This window comes from Carassius carassius, chromosome 3 (genome assembly GCF_963082965.1).
Source record: "Carassius carassius chromosome 3, fCarCar2.1, whole genome shotgun sequence".
In the NCBI taxonomy this organism is placed as follows: domain Eukaryota; kingdom Metazoa; phylum Chordata; class Actinopteri; order Cypriniformes; family Cyprinidae; genus Carassius; species Carassius carassius.
The window spans coordinates 9,541,987-9,564,947 of NC_081757.1; the positions used below are offsets into that span (position 1 = coordinate 9,541,987).

The 22,961-nt window shown below is 38.0% G+C and overlaps 1 protein-coding gene across 4 annotated transcripts; it reads left to right on the forward strand.

Moving 5' to 3' along the window:
• Positions 1–20: 20 nt before the first annotated feature.
• zgc:109889 (uncharacterized protein LOC553542 homolog) lies at positions 21–22,662 on the forward strand. Of its 4 annotated transcripts, XM_059527805.1 has the most exons (11): positions 21–280; positions 12,684–12,722; positions 13,427–13,571; positions 13,825–13,959; positions 17,624–17,777; positions 18,192–18,309; positions 18,716–18,799; positions 19,165–19,343; positions 19,976–20,260; positions 21,126–21,514; positions 22,111–22,662. In XM_059527805.1, the coding sequence occupies exons 3-11, from the start codon at positions 13,439–13,441 to the stop codon at positions 22,266–22,268; spliced, it is 1,635 nt and encodes a 544-aa protein (XP_059383788.1). In that variant the 5' UTR covers positions 21–280; positions 12,684–12,722; positions 13,427–13,438; the 3' UTR covers positions 22,269–22,662. The 4 variants fall into 4 exon arrangements, with proteins under 4 accessions (XP_059383788.1, XP_059383770.1, XP_059383778.1 ...); XM_059527787.1 differs by lacking the exon at positions 12,684–12,722; XM_059527795.1 differs by lacking the exon at positions 12,684–12,722 and having other exon boundaries at positions 13,430–13,571.
• The last annotated feature ends 299 nt before the right edge of the window (positions 22,663–22,961 follow it).

Sequence of the window (22,961 nt, forward strand, 5' to 3'; positions counted from 1 at the left end):
GTGCTTATTTTGGTGGGAGGTGTTCAAGGCTTCGGTCTGCGCATGCGCGCAGGGCAGCGTTTGTCGCGCTCAAGCAGAAGACTCAACGCTGTCAAGGAAACGCGCACGCTGGGCGCATCGTTCCGTGATTTACAAACAACTGAACCTGACTCGCGCACCGTTATCCAGATCAGTCGTTGCAGAAAATAGCAGTTAATCGATGCATGCGATGTAACAATACAGAGGGAGAGCAAAATACGGACTGAAACAGAGACGCCGCGCCAGCGCTTGGTATATAAAGGTAAACAGGCTTTTAATCGGTTTTGTATCTCTCGTGGGCATGGACAAAGCTGAGCTGCTAACGCTAACGTCGCGCGCAGGTGCTGTTTTGATCACATGAAAAGGCTGTGGTGTGTGGTGTGGTGTGATGTGTTGTGTGTGTGTGTGTGTGTGTGTGTGTGTGTGTGTGTGTGTGTGTGTGTAATGGATGTGACGAGGATTAATGTTGTGCCGTGCAAATACGGGGTGTGCGTTATATTGTTTGTGGTACAAACAAATAATATGTCGAGTCAGTTGAGGCTGGTAACTTTATTAGGAACTGCGACATAATACATCTATGTTTTTATGTTTACATAATTTATCATTCGTCGGGTTAGTATGCCTAAAGGGCTTTTTGTCTCCAGAATTCCATGTGGCTGATGATATGTAGATATTTCTTGCGGTAAATCACCTAACATATAATGATAAACATAACCATAATGGGTCATAATGTTTTTATTTTATTTTTTAAAGTCTGTCTACCATTTATTCTCTTAGTTTTCTCGGTCACCTGCCTTTGAGTAAATGTAAATATGAGTCTGGTTCTGAAGTGTTTAACAAAGTTTGCATTAACTATATGTCTAGTGCATTTCAATATGAACCTCAATATTTGGTTGGCACTTCTACATAAAAATATCAATAATTATTTTAATTGTTATATACATTTTGATACTGTTTTATACATGTCAACTCATCTCCAGGGCCCAAAACAATGCCTCAGACACCAGGGGCCTGTACCATGAAGCCGGATTAGCTGGCTAGCCAGGTAAATTGCAGTTTAGTTTGCACCAACCCTGGATTTAAGGTACCATGAAAGTGGCTTGGCTTTTAGCTGCGTTCATTGCCATAGTAACCTACACTCCACAGCTAACCTTCTCGGGCAAGTTATGTTCTGAGTTATTGATCTCAAACTGAAAATGGACCAATCAGATGTGAGCAAAGTGACACATGTCTGACACAAAAAAAAGTCACTCCCCAATTTAACTTGCTCCAAATTTAAGGTCACTAGTACCAAATAAATATCTACCTTTAATGATAATTAACATTACTTAGTTAATTTATATGATTTATATGATCAATAATCCATTACACACAAGCAATTTTAGTTTAACAGTTGTTATCAATTTACTTTTAATTTTAATATATACAGCAGATTGTATGTAAAATAAATAAGCTGTAGAATCAGTAGATAATGCTTAAAAAATGACCTGACCTTACATAATTATGTCTCTATCGATGTGTATAACAAGTTTCACTTGTGACTGCACTGATAAAGCAAGATCATTTTTTTATTCGTCCTCATGAACGAGTAGCCTCCTTTTTTTTTATTTTTGTAAATGCATTTAAATTCATAATTTTCTTCAATCTCTAAACCTTTAGCAAAACCTTTAACCAAGGCTCGTGATTGGCTGTTTTGCCAGTGATGTCACACATTCATCTGCACATGCTCCACAAACTCTGGATTAAAGCCTGAGTTGACAAAGTAAGTTGATGATCAGCATCATGGTACCAACAAAGCTGGATTGGAGTGGTTTGGTTTTGTCAACTTGAAACTAATTCTGCAACTCTGAATTTGTTCATCTACCATCATGGTACAGGCCCCAGGGGTGTATTCCAGAAAGTGGGTTTTGTTGGAAACTTAGTTTGTTAACCCCAGAAAAGGGAAACTCAGTGTTTTTGGTTCCAATAAAAGACATAACTAAACCTCTTGATAAGTTACCATAGTAACCTAACCTGGTCGGAGCAGATTTTCTTCACAAAACCCAGTTTATTTTGATATCCTCCCCCTTTTTAAAGCATAAACAATGTTTAAATACATAATTCATTCGTTCACGCTTTTATTGCTGAGATTTTTGCCTTATTTCAAATAAAAATTGATAACATCTGGTTGCAACCTCTAAGTAACCTAATAATTTGAATTTCCTTTAGGATTTCCAGTGTGGTTAGATTCATTGATTACACACACATTCTCTCCATCGCACCTTCCGAAATGAAGCTGATTACTATATGGAATGAAAGGATACCAGATGGAAGCGTAGTGCAAGATATAGCCTATACCTTGACCACCACCACAACTGTTAAATAAACACAAATTATTCACAGTTTAATTTGTCATCTTTATGTTCTACAAATACTAAAGCAACATCATATTTTTCCCTGTTGGATTTTAATGTTGATATTGTGGTCATCTCCTCTTCATCTTTCAGGGATGCTGGTGCAGGTTCTCCCAGTCTCTGCCTTCTTGCTGTTGGCTACTGAATAGAAGTTAAATGTTTTTTTACATTATGAAATGTAACATGTTGGATAAAAGAACATTTATTTATGTGAAAAAGCATTAGACTATGTGGAAAAATAGATTGAAATAGATATACACTAAAGGGTATTTGTTGAATGTCAATTAACCTACACCCATTTCACGCTTGAAGCTTTACCTGAATGAATTGGTTTTATGTTTAATTTGTTTTCTGCTGCCACTTTTTTTTATGCCCGTGGGATACCATGAAAATGAATATTAGTTTAAATAAAATACCTTTTTGCCAGTTTTCACCTAATAATATTGATTTAGAATAAAAGTTACGTATCCCATAGTATCCGGAAGTCTTTTTGGTGGGAGCTGTTGCAATGGTGAATTGTAATTTCGGAGCTCCATTGATCACGGCTTTTCATACATTTTTCACACGCTAAACTGTCAACATACTCCGATTGGATTGAACTCTGTTCGGCTGTTCTGAAACCGAAAACTCAGAGTTTCCAATCTCAGGGTACGTCAACTCAAAGTTCAAGTTTTAACTCGGAGTTTGTTGAACCTCCTTTCTGGAATACACCCCAGGGGGTTAATGTCAAGTTTTTGATAGTAGCCAGTGTAAATGATTGGTGTCCAGCGTGCTTACCATTCTTGAAATGTCACATTTTATTATGATCTCTTTTTATTAGAGATACACTTCATTAAGACGTCTTATTTTGAAGTCTTTAACATAGAGTCCAAGTGAAGAATCTTATATCTTGTAAATTCTTCTTTCAGAAAGTCAAATTTTTCTAAATGAAGAACCACTAAACAACTTTTTTTCATTTTCTAAATGCCTACTTTTCTTTTAATTTTTTTCAAAGCAAATGACAGAGACCTTTAATTGAAACTGTCTAAAAATATTTCTCCTTTATACCTTGTTGTTATTTATATGTGCTTACAACTTTTAAAGTGGCCTTTAATTTGTAGATACTGTAGGTGATATTCAAATTATAAAATTATTAGTAAAGTAGTAGTAAAGACTATTCAAGAGTCCAAGTCAAATCTCAAGTCAGTAGGTTACTAGTTAGGTAACAAGTCGGTTTATTTGTGAGAGATGTTGAGAAATTGAGTGGTGTATTGACATTCTTGCACTGGTCTTAGAGTGAGTAAATGATGACCGAAGTTTCATTTTGGGGTGACCTATGCCTTTAAATGCCCACAATTTGTTTTAGAATTTACTGTGTGAAGTTGTGTTGTTGTGTCATGTTGTTAGTTAACCCAGCGGTGTGTTGAATGTGGAGCTCCGCCACATTGTGTAGTTTGGGCACACTTTCCTATGAGTTTTCCAGAGCTGTATCACTATTTGTGTGTCTCACTGCCTTGGCCTGTGTTAGATGGTTAAGCAACACTTGGGCAATACCCGTAGGTTTTTGTCCTGGAGGTAAGTAAAAAGAGTATGTACAGTAGGAGTCTCAGTAGAGGTCAGAAATGTCCATTCCAGACAACATTTTGTTTTTAAGTCAGTTTAGTATATTATCTGTTGTCCTACATCAGGCCACCCCTCCCCTCTGTTGTGTGTTTGTGTGCAAATGAAAAGCAATGGCTGTGTAAAAGTGCTGTTTGCTGCTATTTTGCCTTTGCCTTTTGTTACCTGCCACCATAAAAAAAGAAAATGCAAGCATGGCTTGTCTATTGAGCCCATCGAAAAGGCCTTTCCAGGACACAGGGTATGAGACAGCTGGACAAAACCAGGGTGTCTCTCTCATTTTCTCTTATTTATTCATCTCAGTTGTCAACAGCTATGAGTAGATGCTTTGAGTCTGGTTCTGTTTACAAACCCCAAAACAAACCTAAATACACAGCCTGTTTTACCAGCGTGCTTACTCTGCAATATCAGGCAGCAGTAGGGCATGATCGATGATGCATTGTTGTTGCAATTACTTAACATGGTTGTCACGGTGGTCATCATCGATGTTGTGAATCTATCCACTGCTGTACTATCATCAGTCTCAGCCCAGTGTGTCTGGATGGTGCCAGGGATCTTATGAGTTCATGGAGTTCATATGAAATCTGTTTAATGGGTTCTCTGTCAGAGTTTATGATTAAAAGCAAGTTTCCAGAACAGCATAGAAGTGGGACTTATATTCAGATGCTCTGAAAATGGCCTCTCTCCTTTTTTTTTTAAATATACACCTAACAAAAACTACATGACAAAAGCACATAAAATTAGTAAAGTTAAATTTGAGACTATAAGACTGCATTTACACTGCATGTCTTAATGCACAGATCTGATCTTTTGACTGTATCGGATTTTTTTTTTTGGCCCGTCTGTTTACATTCAATTTAGACATGACTGGTATTCGATATGTGTTTACCATATTTTCCGGACTATAAGTCGCACTTTTTTTTCATAGTTTGGCTGGTCCTGCGACTTATAGTCAGGTGCGACTTATTTATCAAAATGAATTTGACATGAACCAAGAGAAATGAACCAATAGAAAACATTACCGTCTACAGCAGCGAAAGGGCGTGGAGTGGCTGTAGACGGTAATGTTTTCTCTTGGTTCTAAATAAATGCGACTTATAGTCCAGTGCGACTTATATGTTTTTTCCCTCATCATGGCGTATTTTTGGACTGATGTGACTTATACTCAGGTGCGACTTATAGTCCAAAAAATATGGTACATAATTCCCACCCAAAATGATTGTGAGTGATTGTACATGGTAGATCCTCGGGTTTTGAATGGCCTTACTATTAAAATTATTTTGGGCAAAAAAAATCAGATTTTATTTTTTTTCTGCCAGTTTAAAGGCAGGCTTAGTGTCAGTCAGCATGGTAAGGTTTGTTTTCCTGCTATCTCTGGTATATGATAATGGGTAGACCAATGGATTGCTGATTACTTGTCCAACATCAAAATGCATCGGACAACACCCAGTTTGTTTAAAAAAAAAACTTTTGTAACAAATTTGCTGTCTTTATCAATACTTTTATGCATCTGATTCCATAGGTCTTCAACTTTTTTTGTGAGGACTAAGACTTTTATACGTTTTATACATTTTATATAAGTTTTGTGCAATGACCTTCAATCTAATTATACAGGAAGCCTGGGACTTAGTCATCTAGTCATTTAGACAACCCAGTAATTAGAAGATTTAAACACATTTTGCACATCTCTAATTTCAGCAGATCTTATCTTCTATACTGTGACATAAATCTGAATAAAACCCATTGTCAAATAAAAAAAACTTTTGGGGCGGGACTTGCTTTTATCTATTTGTTGATTGGACTAAATGATTGGAGAAGTCTGACATGCATTGCCATATAAAAGTCTGTCATGTCAACTGAAGACGGAGTTATGATATTGTAATTAAAAACGACATGCTCAAAAAAAGTAAAAATTAAATGAAAAATGCATGAATGACCTGTTCAAGATCAATAATATGCATTTAGAAAATAGATTTAGAAATGTAGAAGTAATAGAAAATGTGATTTATTTTTTAATCAAACTGAGGTAATCATTAATTTAGGTCTTCTCTGGGCTGAAGTTTTCATCCATCTTTATTCAGCCCACAGCTATATATCACTCTTCAGTTAATCCACCCGTCTCTCCAAACACCCCAGTTTTTGTCTCTTGTTAGCCTGCCCCATTTACACAGATGAAGGACCCATCCATATCCTCAAAAAAACGAATGGAGCTCCAGATACAAAGCAGGTCTTGGATCAGAGCAGACCTCAAAGCACTCGCTCCAGGGAGTGACCCCCTTTGCTCCGGGCCTTATCCGGCCATTGGTTCGTGCACTGTGGCATGGGGACCCCAGGGCACATGTTCGCTTGGCTGATTTGTCCTGATTGTGCTGAATGCAGCACATTTAATTGTGTGTGACGGAGTGAGAAGAGTTCATAGGAGAGAGACAGAAAGAGTGTTACTAACCCTGAAGCCCATTCCACTTTAACAACTATACTCTTATTTAATGTTAACGCTTGGGCTTTTCTTAAACCAGAGAAACCCATATCTAACCAATTTTATCATGTCACATTAAAGCTGTATTATTCATGAGAAGAAAGAATCTTTTTGGTTGGCAAAAGGCATATCTGATACTGATCCTGTAGCGAATCAATGCATTTTTGTAAGAAAAATATCAATTTTCAAAACTTAATAATCACTTTAATGTAGCTTGCACCAACAGTTGTGCACGGAAGCAGCTCCAGGCATATGATGTATGAGGTCAGTGTTGCACATGCACTGTTGAGTCTTGTGGAAACCAATGTTTGTTTACAGGAGCAAAGGAAGCAAAGTTTCCTTACTTTAGCAAAGGAAAGTCTTCTCTTGGCTTATATCGAAATCCTCCAACATTCTTCTTTACAAATCCTTGATGTTTACTTCTAATTGGTGATCATTGTTTTGTTTTGATCTCTCTCCTGCGCTTCCACGTTCGTCACTTCTGAGCGGTGCATGTGCAAAGCAGACCTCTATACATTATCTGCCTGAAGCTGCTTCCGTGTACAACAGTGAGCACAAACTAGATTAAAGTGATTATTATGTTTTGAATATGGTTGTTTTTCTTACAGAAACAAATCGATTCGCTGTTCACTCCCACCCCCCGGAGCCGTGTGAGACACTTTTTATTAAGGGTTGGTGCTTTTTATCGAACTTCTTTTGGACTGATGCACTGCAACAACCCGCTCAGTGCCATTAAATGTTTGAAAGCTCAAAGACAATTTTTAAAATAACTTTGACTGGATTCGTCTGAAAGAATAAAGTCATATACACCAAGGATTACTTAAGGGGGAGTAATCTAATTTTCATTTTTGGGGGAACTAACCCTTTACTTGAAATAAAGCTGAAATAAATTATAAATATTAGAAGTGGTTAACTAAATGAAAATTTTAAATGTTGCAAATGCAACTAACTGAAAAAAAGTTTAGTAGCGTTACAAACTGAAAAAAATAAATAAAAATAAAACCAAACTGAAATAAAAAAAATAAATGAAACCTAAATAAGAATATAAAAAAAACTAGTAAAACAAAAACATAGAAATTACTTAAAATATAACAAAAAATATAATAACAAACTATAATGGCATATAAATAATACTAAAACAACAGTGGTCTGGAGTCATTGACCTTGAGAGGGTTAATGTACAGTGTTTGCTCATCTAGCTGTTTGTCTATCCAAGTGTTTGGCTTCTGCTCTTCTTTCTTTTTTGATCAAGCAACAACCAGGGGGCATGAAAGGAAACTATGGCAACACTTCCTCTCAGTCTGGACTAATGACACTCTTGTTCTGTATTCTGAACAGTTCTGGATATGTGGGATAAGGGAAGAAAATGTAATCATATTTCCTTCTTTTTTGTGAGGGGGGGGGGGGGGGGGTTGTTTGGTGGCTTTGGCTGGGGGTTGATCATAGAGCCCAAGCGTTGATCCTGACATTAAAGAGGTGAAGTGGGGCCAGCGGTGGGTGGGGGGGGGCAGAGAGGGGGATCCGGGGCTCTGGAATCTGAGCAACACAAACAAACGTCTCCTCATCAGATCCACCTGCAACTGCAGCTCTGCTATTTGTGCTTCTCTTGATTTGACATTTATATCATAATTTCCTCTTGAAAACTGTTGCTGGGAAGAGAAAGGAGGCAGGGATGAGTCTGGTGGTAGAGGATGTTTGTTAGTTTTGTGTGTGTGTTTACAAATATGAACAGAAATATTTGTTGTTAAATTTTGAATGAAATGCAGTAATGATTGTGTATGGTATATCAGAGTCTCCCTCAAACATATAATATTTGAATATTTTAAAATGTGAAGAAAAATATAATAATTTTTGTGTTTACTGTTTATATATATGAAATAACAGTAGGTATAGTCATTGCTGTCCTTATATAAGTGTGTGTGTGTGTGTGTGTGTGTGTGTGTGTGTGTGTGTGTGTGTGTGTGTGTGTGTGTGTGTGTGTGTGTGTATTTAATATGCCTTACTGTTCAAAATTAGGGTGTCAAGACTTTTATTTTAAAGAAATAGTATTTTTATTCAGCAAGCATGAATTAATTATTGAATTAATCAAAAGTGATAGACATCAAATGCAGCACAAATGTTGACAACACTGATGGTGATGATAATAATAATAAGAAATGTGAATAATTTCTAATGGATCACGAGGCACAAGTCTGGAGTTATGGCTGCTTTACCATCAAAGGAAAAAATTACATTTTAAACTACATTACAATAGAAAACATTTATTTTAGATATTAATAATATTTCCCAATATTACTTTGGGCTGGGTATTGATTCAGATGTCCCAATTCGATCCGATTCTTGACTCAATTCTCTCTATTTTTTTTTTACATTCAGTGAATATAGTTTTAATACAAAAACTATTAATATTTCTAATCCGTTAACAGTAAACCTCAGTTTACAGTTGGTGAATTAATAAAAATTAATTAAGAGAGGCAGACCTGTATTTTAAACATATTATTTATTTGTATAGGGTCCTATTTTTTTTTTTTTTTTTTTTTTTTACAATAATAGGGCCTTATAAAAAATATCTTAATTTTTCTGGTAATCAAATGAAGGCATAAAGCGATTTAATTTATCCTAATCAAATGAAAATTAAACCCTTTTATTTTTGGCAAACAATGTTCTGCAAAACATAAGTTTACTGTTTAAAATTAATAAGAAAACAATGTGTGATTGTTCCTTAAAGTTTGATTAATATTTATTAGTAGTAGTAGTGGTGCAGTGGTACTATTGTTTTTGTTGTGATTTGTTTTGTTTTTTTGTTTTTTTCATTCATGGCGAAAATCAAGGCGCCTTGTGCATGATGTCAAATGCTTCCACAGATTTGTAGTTTTACTATAACATTATATCAATATAAAAACGTATTGAATTGGCATCATTTAAAAAAAACGATTGATTGAAAAAGCCCTATATGTTTCTTTCCTTTTTGACCAAAAAAAAATGCAGACTTGTAAGTTGTGTAGAATTATCTATTGGGTGGATTGAATTCAATCAAAACCTATTCAGAAAATGAACTTGTTCGTGTTCGTGGCTAATGATATGGTGTGTGATATTTTACAAGCAGACCGCAGGCACTTGGTTCACAGTGGGAGACGAGTGTTTGATAGTGTTCCATTGACTTTTAAACGCATACCTGTAGAGAGGGAGAGCTGGGCCTTTAATTCTATTATAAATGCCATCTGTTTCATAAAGAGCAGATGCTTTTGCACACATACAATGATAATAAATGACACTGACTTGCATTTAAAACAACCCTTAGACCTACACATCTACAAAAGTGGGTCGTTCTGACATGTAATGTTATGCAAACAGAAACAACACACTCACAGACTCCTGCTGCTGTACTATGACTGCTCCTAATTAAAGTGTGACACAGGAGTGGATTTTTAAACCACATGAAGAGACAGGGCAACTAAAATTAAGTTCAGAATTAATATATGTAGTTTATTTATATAAAAGGTATATTTGTGTATAAAGTTGGGTATCATTGTGTTATTACGATTCCCGGTCCCTCCCACTCCCGCTGACCTTTTCTCCTGTCCCATCCCAATCACGTGATTTTATAGTGATTTTGTTTCCTATCCTACAGGATTCCCGAAAAAATGTCAGTCTCTACTCCTAATCCGATGCTACTGGATAAATGTTTAGCATTGATTAATGAGGTGAATCACGTACGCTTAGCGCTCCACATGTATGTTACTGCTTTACATCCCCCCACACACATTACAAAATCTCATGAATTCACTCCCGCTGCTCTCCCTGGGGTCCCTGAACCCCTCCTGCTTTCAGAGAGAGACTGGGAAATTCAGACATGTTCAGGTAGTCATTAAATGACTAAATGAATAAGTGTGTTTGTTCAGATCTCTGTGCGGATGCCAGAATATATCAGAGGGAGGGGTTTATGAGAGAGTGAGTGTGGCTCTGCTGCATTTTTGACATGATGTTGAGATATATAGTGGGGGATTCTCTCTGCACCATTTTTCAATTCTCTCTCTCGTTCTCTAGCTCGCTCTAAATCCTTTCTCAGAAGCCGTTTCAGTGTTGTTTCCATGGCAACAACACCAAGGCCCCTCCTGGCAAGGTGGCACACTTTTGGCTCTCTCCGTCTGTCTCTCTCTCACTCTCTCTCTCTTTCATTCACTGCTTTTTCTCTGTGTATTTCCCATAATTCTCACCATCTGAATAGCTTGTATCTAAGAATTCAAGTGGTTTCATATATCAAGTGAGATGATGGTATCATCGAGATACTAACTTTTAATTAGCAACAAATTAGGAGTTAATTAAGACAAAAGTCACAGTTAATGGTTTGTTAATAGCGAGAATTGAACCTTAAAATAAAGTGTGACCGAAATTTCTCTAACCTTTAAACAACGGAATATCAATAAATGCTATTTCTTCCATATTAATCAAATTTTTTGCATGGATAGTGCCAGATATGCAAGTCCTACCCATGGTTTAATCATATTGGTCCAAAAGCCACTTAACTGTGTTTTATTAAACACATATTCTGATGGAATGATTCTGATTGGCTGTCATCAGTTTCAATAAAATGTGTTACTTCATGACAGATTAGGACCGGTTGGGACATGGTGTTAGTATTAAGTGTACGTGTCTTAATTCGTTGAGATCTGCGTGCCTAAACGGCATATTTGAGAATCATAGAGGTGTCCTTAGTCAGCAGCAAACAAAACTGTCTAGGTAGGTAGCATTCTTGTAGCTCTACTAGCAAGACAGGGCACTAGCAATACCAAGGTCATAAGCTTGATTCTCAGGGACGTGCTGATAAAATCATATCATGAATTCTCTGAAAGTCAGAGTCACTTTGGGAAAAAGTGTCTGTTGAATGCATGAATGTAAATGTGGGCAAGCACTTCACAGGGTTCTGATGTGTCCTTTCATTCCCCCCAAAAAACACAGACAGATATTCTCTCTCTCTCTCTCTCTCTCTCTCTCTTTCTCTCTCTCTCTCTCTCTCTCTCAGGGATTACAGCCCTGCGCCTCTACAGTCTCACTCAGCTCTGCTGCTTTATTCATGAGCAGACCGAGAGATTCAGAGAAGACAGACTGAAAAAGAGTATGAATGTTTTAGTGCAAAGTGATCTGTTATTGAACAGCTGTGTAATTATGATGGTGTGTGTGCCAGCACTTGATGAAAAGCAGGAAGAATATTCCATCATATTGATATTTTAAAAACATTGACACATAATTTAAAATACCTTCCATTATTGACAAAATATACAGTATCTGGTCTACTGCGTTTTATTCCCACAGTAAAATATTCCCACACTGTAAAAATGCTAGTAGAGCTAGAAGTGAAGAATTTGGGAGAAAATAGTTTTAAACTGTCCCTGTGTTTAAAAAAAAAAAAAGAGAGATTTCAAGTGTACTCCAGTGGAAAAATTCACATGATGTTGATTAAATGGGTCAGGCCACAGTGTCTGCTTCACACTGTGAGAGCAGAATTAAATGAAAAGATCATGAAAAAAAATCATAATGTTTGTGAAAACCATGATTTGACATTTAACCTTTTTTTTTTGGATTACTTGATAAATCGAACATTAAAAAATAGCAGCATTTATTTTAAATAGAAATCTTTTGTAACCAAGTATTTCTCTTTAAGAAAATTAAATAAAATACAGCCCCCAAACGTTTGAATAGTTTAATAGGTTTGTTAACCTTTACAATCTGGTTTTCCAATCACTTTCAGACCGAAATAATAACTAGAACCACAAAGAAAGCAGGGGAACACACACGTCTGCTGTCCCACCGGGCTATAACAGTGCTCTTTTCATGTCTCATTAGCAGCATACCCATCCGCTTTAGTTGCCAGGCGATGTTGTCTGTGTGCCCAGGTCACTGAACCATTACTCCTGCATCAGTGTGTGATGCCAGTGACTGTCTTTATTAGCATTTGTCTGTGGTCATTGGTGGTCTGTAAACAGGAACAGACCACAGTAGGTCCTTTTCCTGAAACAGGGGCCCACTTATCTCAGACATCTGTATTAAATATATGTGAATGATTAATCAGCATAAAATGCCAAGACAATGTAACCATATTACATTGTGATATTTGATTTTGTAGAACTGATTTCAAATTTCATACTAACACTTTTACCTTTACATTGGCTTTTATTTGTACTCTCATTGAACAAAAGACAGTGAAGATGTCCAAGGGCTGTGTGGCAGAGTTTTGGGTCAGTTGATTTTATGGTCACTTGCTTTACCTGTGCTGCTTTGACGCATGTGTTAAACTTATACAAACTTAAACATTTGGTTTTATGTGACATATTGATTATTGAACATAGTGATCTAAATGACTAACACGATTTTTGGTTAAATGACTTTTGGAATCTTAGGAGCATCAAGCAAATCGTATATTTTGCAATGCATGCCATTGTTTTAGTTTGATATTACAATTTATGTAAGATTTTTTGTTGTTGTTGTTGTTGTATATTATAGTTTAAGTGAAAAATGTAGTTTGTTGTAAGTGAATAAAGGAAATTATCATATACATTTTAAAAGATGAAATCTAAATAAAACCTATCCTGAACTTAAAACAAAAAAACATAATTAAAAAATTTGTAAAAATATATTTTTCTCTTAAATGTCTTATTTTTATATTTGCTGTGACAATTCTCAGGTTAAATCTGTTTTTTTTTTTTGCTATTTTAATAGTTATTCTTTTTTAACAATTAAAAAAACAATAAATATAGTAAAATAAAAATTTGAAGTCAGTTCAGGAAATTCTTATATACTTTTACAAATGATGACACATTCTAAAAACTAAAAAAAAAATTCCTAACTGTATGTGTGTGTGTATATTCCGGAAATATACCTCCTCATGTGGTGTTTGAGTTCATTAAGTGTCTTAATAGGTCTTCCTATTTCTTTCTCTCAGCAGTAGTCAGTCATGCCGCTGGTGAAGAGGAGTATCGAGCCCAAGCACCTGTGTCGAGGAGCTCTGCCTGATGGGGTGCCCAGTGAACTGGAGTGTGTCACCAACAGCACCCTGGCAGCCATCATCAAACAACTGGGCAGCCTGAGTGAGTGACACCCTGCTTTTCTCTCTTTTTTTAGTTGCATTGAATTGTTTGTTCTTTATATAATCTTTTATATGTTGTCTGTTGAAATAAATCAGAAGGCATCATTCTGGTCCACCAGCTTGAGCAAGATTTGGTGATGAATAACATGACTATGCTAGACCACTAGTTTGAACAACACCCAACCTAGCATGAAAATTCAGTGGATCTTTTCAGCACACCGTTCTCTTAGCTTCTGTCGTCGTCTGTCTTGCAGGTCGTCATGCAGAGGACATCTTTGGAGAGCTGTTTAATGAAGCCAACAGTTTCTACATGCGTATGAATAACCTGCAAGAGAGAGTGGACCTGCTGGCTATCAAAGTCACCCAGCTGGACTCCACCGTGGAAGAGGGTAACATCACGCATTAAGCTTAATCTCTGCATCATCTCCAGAATTTAACAAGCTTTCAGTTGTAGCAGCTAGCAGCTGGAGAGAGAATGTGTCTGCCTTTGAGTGCTGTCCTCTATAATGGTCTTCTTTTGGCCTGTAGTTAGAGGGATGACCCAGCTTTCTTTGCCATGAAAGAGAGAGACATCAAACCGTATCACTTTACTCCTCCCTCGACTCCTATCATCTCTTTCTTTTGTTCTTCTCTCTGTGGAATAGAATAATCCAGTGCCTGGTTGCACCATCTCTTGTCTCAATGAATAAATGAAGCAGATAGTGGAGACTGTGATGTCAGTCTATGTGTTTGATGGACATAAGAGAAGAGATTCTTATCTGTAAACTCTCTGTCCGTATGCAAAATCAAGATTTGGGCCATGTTACATGTTCTAACGATGTCCTCGCCTATTTAAAACATTCCCCCCAGCTGTGATCGATAACTGGAGAGCCGATAAAGAGGATTTAATATGTTCTAGCTCCCCCGTGACCCCTCACTTACAGAGAAGACACATCGACGTTTCTTTTAAAGTCTGAGCGTTCCATTATCACCTGATTCACAGCGAGCGATGACCTCTCAACCACACCTGTGCCGAAAGCAAAACCTGCTGGGAATGCGCAGAGTATGGTTTCTGGGCCATGTGTGTGTGTGTTTATAGCTCTCTAATGTGTGTGTCTGACCTGATGGTGATCTGGGGTTTCTGTGTGCTGCATGTAGAATGCAGGGTTGGGAAGCGGGGAGTGGGAGGAGGAGGAGAATGTCTGAGTATCAAGACATCTCACAGAGAGGAAGAGACGGAATAGTGTTTGTGTGTGTGTGTGTGTGCGCGCACTTGTTTGTTTGTTTCTTTGTTTGTTTGTTACCAGAAAGGGTGATGGTTTTCTGGCATTCATGGTTGTGTCTGATCCAAAAATGTCATCCCATCCCCCTCTTAACATCCATTCTAATTATTAATTTATAACCAGCCATCCAGACTTAAAACTGAGCTTCTTTTGCACTTGAACAGACTACACACAAGGACAAAAGAGACATTTAGAGGTTTGATTAAAAAAAGTCAAATAAAAATAAGTCAGAACTATATATAATTTTTATTAATTCTTATTAATATAAAAGACAACCAATTTAATAGCAAAGAAGACAGAAATTGGGTGTAAGATTGAAAGGGTAAGCTACGTCATAGCTGTTTTAGACAGACAGTTTGTTGGTATTTGATTAAATGAGCAAGGAAAGGGCTTTTCTCTTCCATTACAACAGCATTGCGTTTTGGCTCTTAGTCCATATTTTGAAAAGCAGAACCCCCTTGTTTTATAAGTTGTCCCAGGTTTGACCTCATATACCCCATTCGTGCCATCAGATCAGCCTGTATGCTCAGTCTTGAATTATTAATGTTCAGTAAAGCAGTACAGTGGCCCGTGAGGCACAGCTAGTGCTTCAATATTGTGAGTGTTCTCCAGTGGCATACATAATTAGAGGACGATTGAGGTAGTCCATCATTCTTTACATCAAAACAAGCCCACACCCCCTCAGTAACAGACATCCCCTACACTAATGTAGAAAAACCTAATAAATAATTTAGCAGTGGCCCACAGTTGACAAATTTCCACACAGGATCATAGATCATTGCATGACTGATGTTACAGAATATCTAACAGCTCTTTTCAGCTTTTGCACTGCTTTCTATCAGAGGCAGACTGTACATTTTCAATACAATGTATTTTTTGTCATAGTTTTCTTCTTTTGGTATATATACACACACACACATTGAACAAAATTATAAACGCAACACTTTTGTTTTTGCCCCCATTTTTCATGAGATGAACTCAAAGATCTATGACTTTTTCTATGTACACAAAAAATATTGGTCCAAAAACCATTCAGTATCTGGTGTGACCACCATTTGCCTCACCCAGTGCAACACATCACCTTCGCATAGAGTTGATCAGGTTGTTGATTGTGGCCTGTGGAATGTTGGTCCGCTCATCCTCAATGGCTGTGCGAAGTTGCTGGATATTGGCAGGAACTGGAACATGCTGTTGTATACTACACAGATCCAGAGAATCCCAAACATGGTCAATGGGTGACATGTCCAGTGAGTATGCTGGCCATGCAAGAACTGGGATGTTTTCAGCTTCCAGGAATTGTGTACAGATCCTTGCAACATGGGGCCATGCATTATCATGCTGCAACATGAGGTGATCGTCGTGGATGAATGGCACAACAGTGAGCCTCAGGATCTCGTCATGGTATCTCTGTGCATTCAAAATGCCATCAATAAAATGCACCTGTGTTCGTTGTCCATAACATATACCTGCCCATACAATAACCCCACCGCCACCATGGGCCACTCAATTCACAACGTTGACATCAGCAAACCGCTCACCCACACGACACCATACACGCTGTCTGCCATCTGCCCTGTACAGTGAAAACCAGTATTCATCCGTGAAGAGAACACCTCTCCAAAGTGCCACACACCATCGAATGTGAGCATTTGCCTACTCAAGTCGGTAACAACGACAAACTACAGTCAGATCGAGACCCCGAAGAGGATAACAAGCATAAAGATGAGCTTCCCTGAGACAGTTTCTGACAGTTTGTGCAGAAATTCTTTGGTTATGCAAACAGCTCTGGTGGACATTCCTGTAGTCTACATGCCAATTGAACGCTCCCTCAAAATTTGCGACATCTTTGGCATTATGCTGTGTGATGAAACTACACATTTTAGAGTGGCCTTTTATTGTGGCCAGCCTAAGTCACACCTGTGCAATAATCATGCTGTCTAATCAGTATCTTGATATGCCACACCTGTGAGGTGAATGGATTATCTCGCAGAGGAGAAGTGCTCACTAACACAGATTTAGACAGAATTGTGAACAATATTTGAGAGAAATAGGCCTTTTGTGTACATAGAAAAACTCTTAGATTTTTGAGTTCAGCTCATGAAAAATGGGGGCAAAAACAAAAGTGTTGAGTTTATAATTTTGATAATATATATATAAATATATATATATATATATATTATATACACTATATACAATTTATACACTAACCTGTCACACACCTATTAACAAGGCCATTTTAAACGGTTGTCATTGGTTATCATACATCTTTTGACTGACCGTAATGTGATGTCCGTGAAGTTTTAATGTGTGTTAATAAGGGGTTGAGGTTAATCACCTTTTCAGTATCTCATACTTGTTTTTGATTTGTGCAAGCAAAACATCTGAAGTCACTACCAAACAGCTCTGTCTATTGAAAAAAAAAAACAAATAAAACAAACAAACATAGTATTGTGAGGCAGGAGCTCCACATGCTCTAGGGCAGGCCAAGCAGTGACGTTGCTCTTAAATGCGCAGCAGCATCATATGTTTGTGCCATTCCCGATTAGGGTGAGAAGCAGATCATGTGAATAAGAGATTGACCATCTGCTGTCTCATGGACAGCTTCGTCCTTTCTTTAACAAACACATAAGAGACTTAAGCCGGGATTTCACACAGCTTTACTTGAAGGCCCTTTAACACTTTATGATGATCAAGGGACCATTTGTCTTCGTCAAACCACACCTTTATTCACCATATAGTAAACATAAACACAAATATATATCTGAACTCTTTCTCTATCCCACATCTTCAGTCTCTCTGCAAGATATCAACATGAGAAAGGCCTTCAAGAGCTCCACCATTCAGGACCAACAAGTTGTTTCCAGAAACTCCATCCCTAATCCTGTGCTGGAGCTCTACCACCGTGGAGACAAACCACCTCCTCTCAATATTCTCAGCCCTTACAGGTGAGATCAACATCACTGCAACCTGTGCATTATTAACTCGTCTCAAGGTTCCCAAACTTTTTACCATGAAGGGCCAAAAATCAAACTTCATTGAAGGCTGTGGACTGAATGTAAATGTTGCGTTATATACAACTTTATAGTATTAAAATGTTCCATTTAAAAATGAAGATATGTTTCAATTGCATGTTTTATTTCCTTTTTGTTTGTGCACCTCGGGTTTATTGTGACAAAATGATAAATCACTTGCTGCATATCAAGTGTGCTCTGCTAGAATATTCTCACTCTCAAATATGCCTGAAAGCCCTATTCATTTTAGCAAGTTGTTTTGTTTGTTTGGAGAGTTACAGGTCTACACTGAGCAAATGCTATTGTAGCAACAATCATTTGTCTCTTTCTTTTTCTTTCTTTCTATAGAGATGATAAGAAGGATGCACTGAAGTTCTACACGGACCCCTCCTACTTTTTTATCCTCTGGAGGGAGAAAATGCTGCAAGCCACAGAGGACAAGAGAAAAGAAAAGAGAAGACAGAAGGTGTGTGTGTGTGTGTGTGTGTGTCTACTGCATAAATATGTTTTTGTGTGCACTTTATCGTCCTGTTTCACAATGTGTTCTTTCCACAATCACACACTGCTGTAAGGATGTCAAAAGTGGAACTTCGGTACCAAGTTGATACCAAAATAAGTGGTGTTGTACATGGTTAAGATTGACTTGAACTTATCAACAATACTAAGGACATCAGACAAACTCCCTTTGCTTCCATAGCACTACTGGGTCCCCTGTAAAAACTGTTTCTCCGATTGATTTCCTTTCCTCAAACCAGAAGCTTTTTTGTTTATATGCAAAGGAGAGAGCAGAAGGAAACCCATCAGTGGATGTGACTTTTATGTGTGCATGAATGAGCGCTCTAACTCCCCCAGACTTTGCCCCTTCTCTCCAGACCAGCGGCTCAGGCCAGACTCCCTCAGACCAGACTAAGTCCCACTCCAGACAGGCCCATCTCAGAAGCCCCCTCCTATCCTCCGTAAGAGACCTGCATTTCTGTCAGTCCTTCTTCTCATCTGTCAGTCCCTCACTTTGCGGACTCCAGTTTGTGCATTCACTTTCTTTCCCTACAGTCTCTTCACTAGCTTTTCTTGTGTGTGTGTGTGTGTGTGTGTGTGTGTGTGTGTGTGTGTTTAATGCATTCCCTGAAATATGTAGAAAACTTTCTTCACAGCACTTTTCAGTGAAAGATGTGGACACTACAGTCTGTGTGTGTGAGACTTTGCTCTTTTAGCTTGACAGTCTAAACCTCTTTCACCAAATGTGATTTGTGATGAAACCCTGGGCTTTTTACAACACTAGCCTTTCTTTCTCCCTCTCTCATTTTTTCTCTGTCTCACTCAGGAGCAGCAGAAGCAGGTGGAGGACCCCAGTCGTGAGGTGAAAAAGGTTCGTAAGGCTCGGAATCGTAGGCAGGAGTGGAACGTAATGGCGTATGATAAGGAGTTCCGCCCAGACGCCCGCTTTACGCCTTCTCCATACCACGGGATGTCCTCTGAGGGCTCACTTTCCCCAGACAACAGGTTGGTGGTCTCTTTTCCTTTGACTTTTTTCAGTGGCAATGTAAGTGGGGTGCAGTTTATCATAGCTCACTACTGCCATCTGTTGACACTTTAAGCTGCCAACTCTTGTAGAGTCATACCAGAGCAATCTAAACCGTCACATCATAATTATGTTCTATTCATTTATTTGTTAGTTTTTATAATCATTTTTATTAGTTTAAACAATTAGATGATTGAAGTAGGTGATACATTGACAAATGGTATTTAAACTGCTTAATTTTCTAACCTTAAATGTCTAATTTTGTTGTCTTCTATGTTGGGGTTTTTGTTGTTGTTGTTTGAAAAAAGGCAGAGAGAAATTTCATTGTGCTATGTTGTTGTAAGCTGTCAAAAATCATAAAGTAAAAAATAAAAAAATAGTGTCTTTTAACACTTATTCTGGTGCAGTGGCTTGCCCTGAAGTCTTTGGAATTCCAGTGAGGGGCTAATTTTGTCAATCAACAGTGAAAATTATTATCTATTGTCATAAACAGTATGCCACACAGGTGCTTTCAATAAAGCTGAACTTTAGAATCTATAATACTCTTTTTAAAGCTCAAGATCGCATTTAATATTTCTCTCTTTTCCTTTTTTGTGTCTTTTCCATCATCAAGGTCGGTTGCCTCAGACATGGGTGAGCACTCTTACCCAGGCAGCCCCAGTCACCCAGCTCAGCAGATGGCCGTGATCAGCGCTTACTCCGCTGCCGATGGCAAAGAGCACCTCATGGCCCCCTCTCATGTCCAGACCCAGTCCCTGGACCGTGGGTATCGGCCGGCCGCTTCCTCCTCTGCTCCACCCGGGAGACAGACCATTGGAAGGGCTCAGACCTCCCATGGCCAAGCAGTCCCAGACCCCGCTCTCAACGGGCCACGTCCCCTGCAGGCTAAAGACTACAGGTCTGTTATTCTTCGGCTTCTCTTAATTCTGTAAATCTCTGTAATATAAAGGGTATAAAGCTGTGTTATCTAATCATCTAAATTATTTACATGAAATACCCTCTAAAAATTAAAATAAACATTCTAACCATTCAATAAATATAATGAATAATAAATTGAATGACTGAATGATTTTGTATGTAAGATTTGAGTATAATTTTATACTTTATTTTTTATATTGTATTTTATTCAGTTTGCTTTTGCATATCGATTTCTCTGTCCCATGAACTTCCTGCAGTTCCACCATGAACCCCTAGGGGTTGCAAAACCCTAGTCTAAATTCTCAGTTTATAGGGCCTGAGCACCATGGTGTGTGGGCTCTCTTGGAATTGCTCTGTTTATCATTTATGTATTTCTTCAGAGTCTAAATAGCTTACAAAACATATATGATCATGTGTAAAATTTCATCGCATCATTTCTATGACCAAACACTCACAACAAGACAATAATCCTTCAAAAAAGAAAGAGTTCCTGTGGCTCAGTGGTTATCATTGTGTTGGCAGCGCAAAAGGTTGTGGGTTCAATTCCCAGGGAACACACATACTGGTAAAATACTGTTTTTTTTTTTTTGGTTTTTTTTGGATAAAAGCATCTGCTAAATGTAAATGTAAAAAATGAAATCTCACAGACTCACAGTTTCTAGTTTTGGTAAAGATATTTTGCAAAACAATTATTTTGCCATTTTTATTTTTAAATTATATTGATTTGTTTGAGCTATTGTAGTACTTTAATTTGTTTGACTTTAGGTTTTGTTTCAGGCTTATAGCTCATCTCCTGAGTGCAGTTAATGTGTTTGATTCATTTCTTTTCTCTGTTTTTATCTCAGTGGTCAGCAGTCCCAGCATCGAGAGTATTTCGTACCTCCTGCTCCTCCTCCACCTCCTCCACTCATTCCCTCTGCCCAGACTGCCTTTGACAGTCCCACTGGCCCCTCTTCTGCCCCGGCCAGCACCATGCCATCTCTTTCCCAGACTTACAACCCTTCTCCTCCAACCCCTGCCCTCCCTGCATCCTATACCCCTTCCCCAACCCATCCTCCTCCCGCAGCCCCCCCTCCACCTCCACCTGGGCCGCCCACACACCCCCACCCGCACCCTCACTCCCACACCATGCCCGCTGCCCCTGCGGAAGCACCGGTTGTCCCCAGGAAGGGCCAGGTTCCTCTCATCCCAATGAGCGATGCACGCAGCGACCTGCTGGCGGCCATCAGACGAGGTCAGAGGTCACACATAAAGTGGGGTTTGAGTGTTATGGTGTCGAATGGTGACTATAACGTACTTTTATATTTAGTTTTTTTCTAAAATGTCACAGTTTTAAAACTTTTTAAAAATGTCACAATTCCACAAAATTATTAAACAGCACAATTGTTTTCAACATTCATAATAACAAATGTCTCTTGAGCATATGAAATTAATTTCTGAAAGATAATGTGACATTGAAAACTAAAATAATGGCTGCTGAAAATTCAGGGTTTCATGACTGGAATAAATTACATTTTAAAATGTATTAAGATAGAAGACAGTTATTTTAAATCACAATAATATTCCATAATATTACTATTTTTGATCAAATAAATGAAGCGTTGGTGAATGTAAGAGATTTCTTTAAAAATGTTTTAAACGTCTTACCACAGACTTTTGAACATTCATTTATTATTATTATTATGGCCATATTATTATTAGAGCCATATTTCTTATCAGTTCTTATCAGGTTTAGTGAGATTTGATCCTTTTAATAATATATGAAATAATGGTCATACAACTTTGTATCTCTGGTTCTCACTTTTAAGTTTTTTATTTTTTTTGTAATAGGGATCCAGCTGCGTAAAGTGCAAGAGCAGCGGGAGCAGGAAGCAAAGAAGGAGCCAGTTGGAAATGACGTGGCCACTATATTATCCCGTCGCATCGCCGTGGAGTATAGCGAATCTGATGAAGACTCTGAGCTGGACGAAAATGAGTGGTCAGACTGAGACAGGAAAACATCAATAGAAGAATAAAAAAACCTGAAGTAAGCATTAGAGCATAGGTTTCAGAGAACAGAATTATCACAACTAATGTAGCATGCCGATGTCTGTCTGCACTTAAATAACAGAGCTCCTGTGTTTTTGTTTTTTTTTAAAAGGGGCTGTATAACAAAACAAAGTCTCAAAGAGACAGAACCAGAGACTTTTACATTTTCTTCAATCTTAAATTGAAGCCTTGACATTGAAGTTTAATGAGAGTTTTGACCCCATAGAACAATGTTCGTTAGAGATCGGCTCCTCTACGCAGCGGGCTTGAGTCCACTGCCTGACACTATTCATCACATACTCTGAATGTGGTGGTCCTACCATCTGTCCTCTTTCCTGCTCTCTCTCTCTCTCTCTCTCTCTCTCTCTCTCTCTCTCTCTCTCTCACTAACCTTAGAATATGACCTCATAATTATTAGAACATGCAATGTTCATTTTAGTCCTACTCGCCCAGGACTACAACTTGAAGGACAGAGAATATAGACTTAAATGTATTTAAGGCGAATATACTTAGCATTTACTTAAAAAAAAAAAAAAAAAAAAAAAAGATATTCAAGCCCAAACAAACGGCTGCATTTTAACCTCTTGAATGCATGTTGACCAAGTATCAAGCAGATAGCAAACCAGTTGAAATTAACATTGCAAGTCTAAAAA

Excerpts from the sequence above, each read along its gene's own strand:
- zgc:109889 (XM_059527805.1), top strand. The coding sequence starts at position 13,439 with ATGCCGCTGGTGAAGAGGAGTATCGAGCCCAAGCACCTGTGTCGAGGA. Across the intron at positions 20,261-21,125 it reads CTGCAGGCTAAAGACTACAG|TGGTCAGCAGTCCCAGCATC; the intron begins GTCTGTTATTCT and ends TTTTTATCTCAG. Across the intron at positions 21,515-22,110 it reads GCTGGCGGCCATCAGACGAG|GGATCCAGCTGCGTAAAGTG; the intron begins GTCAGAGGTCAC and ends TTTTTGTAATAG.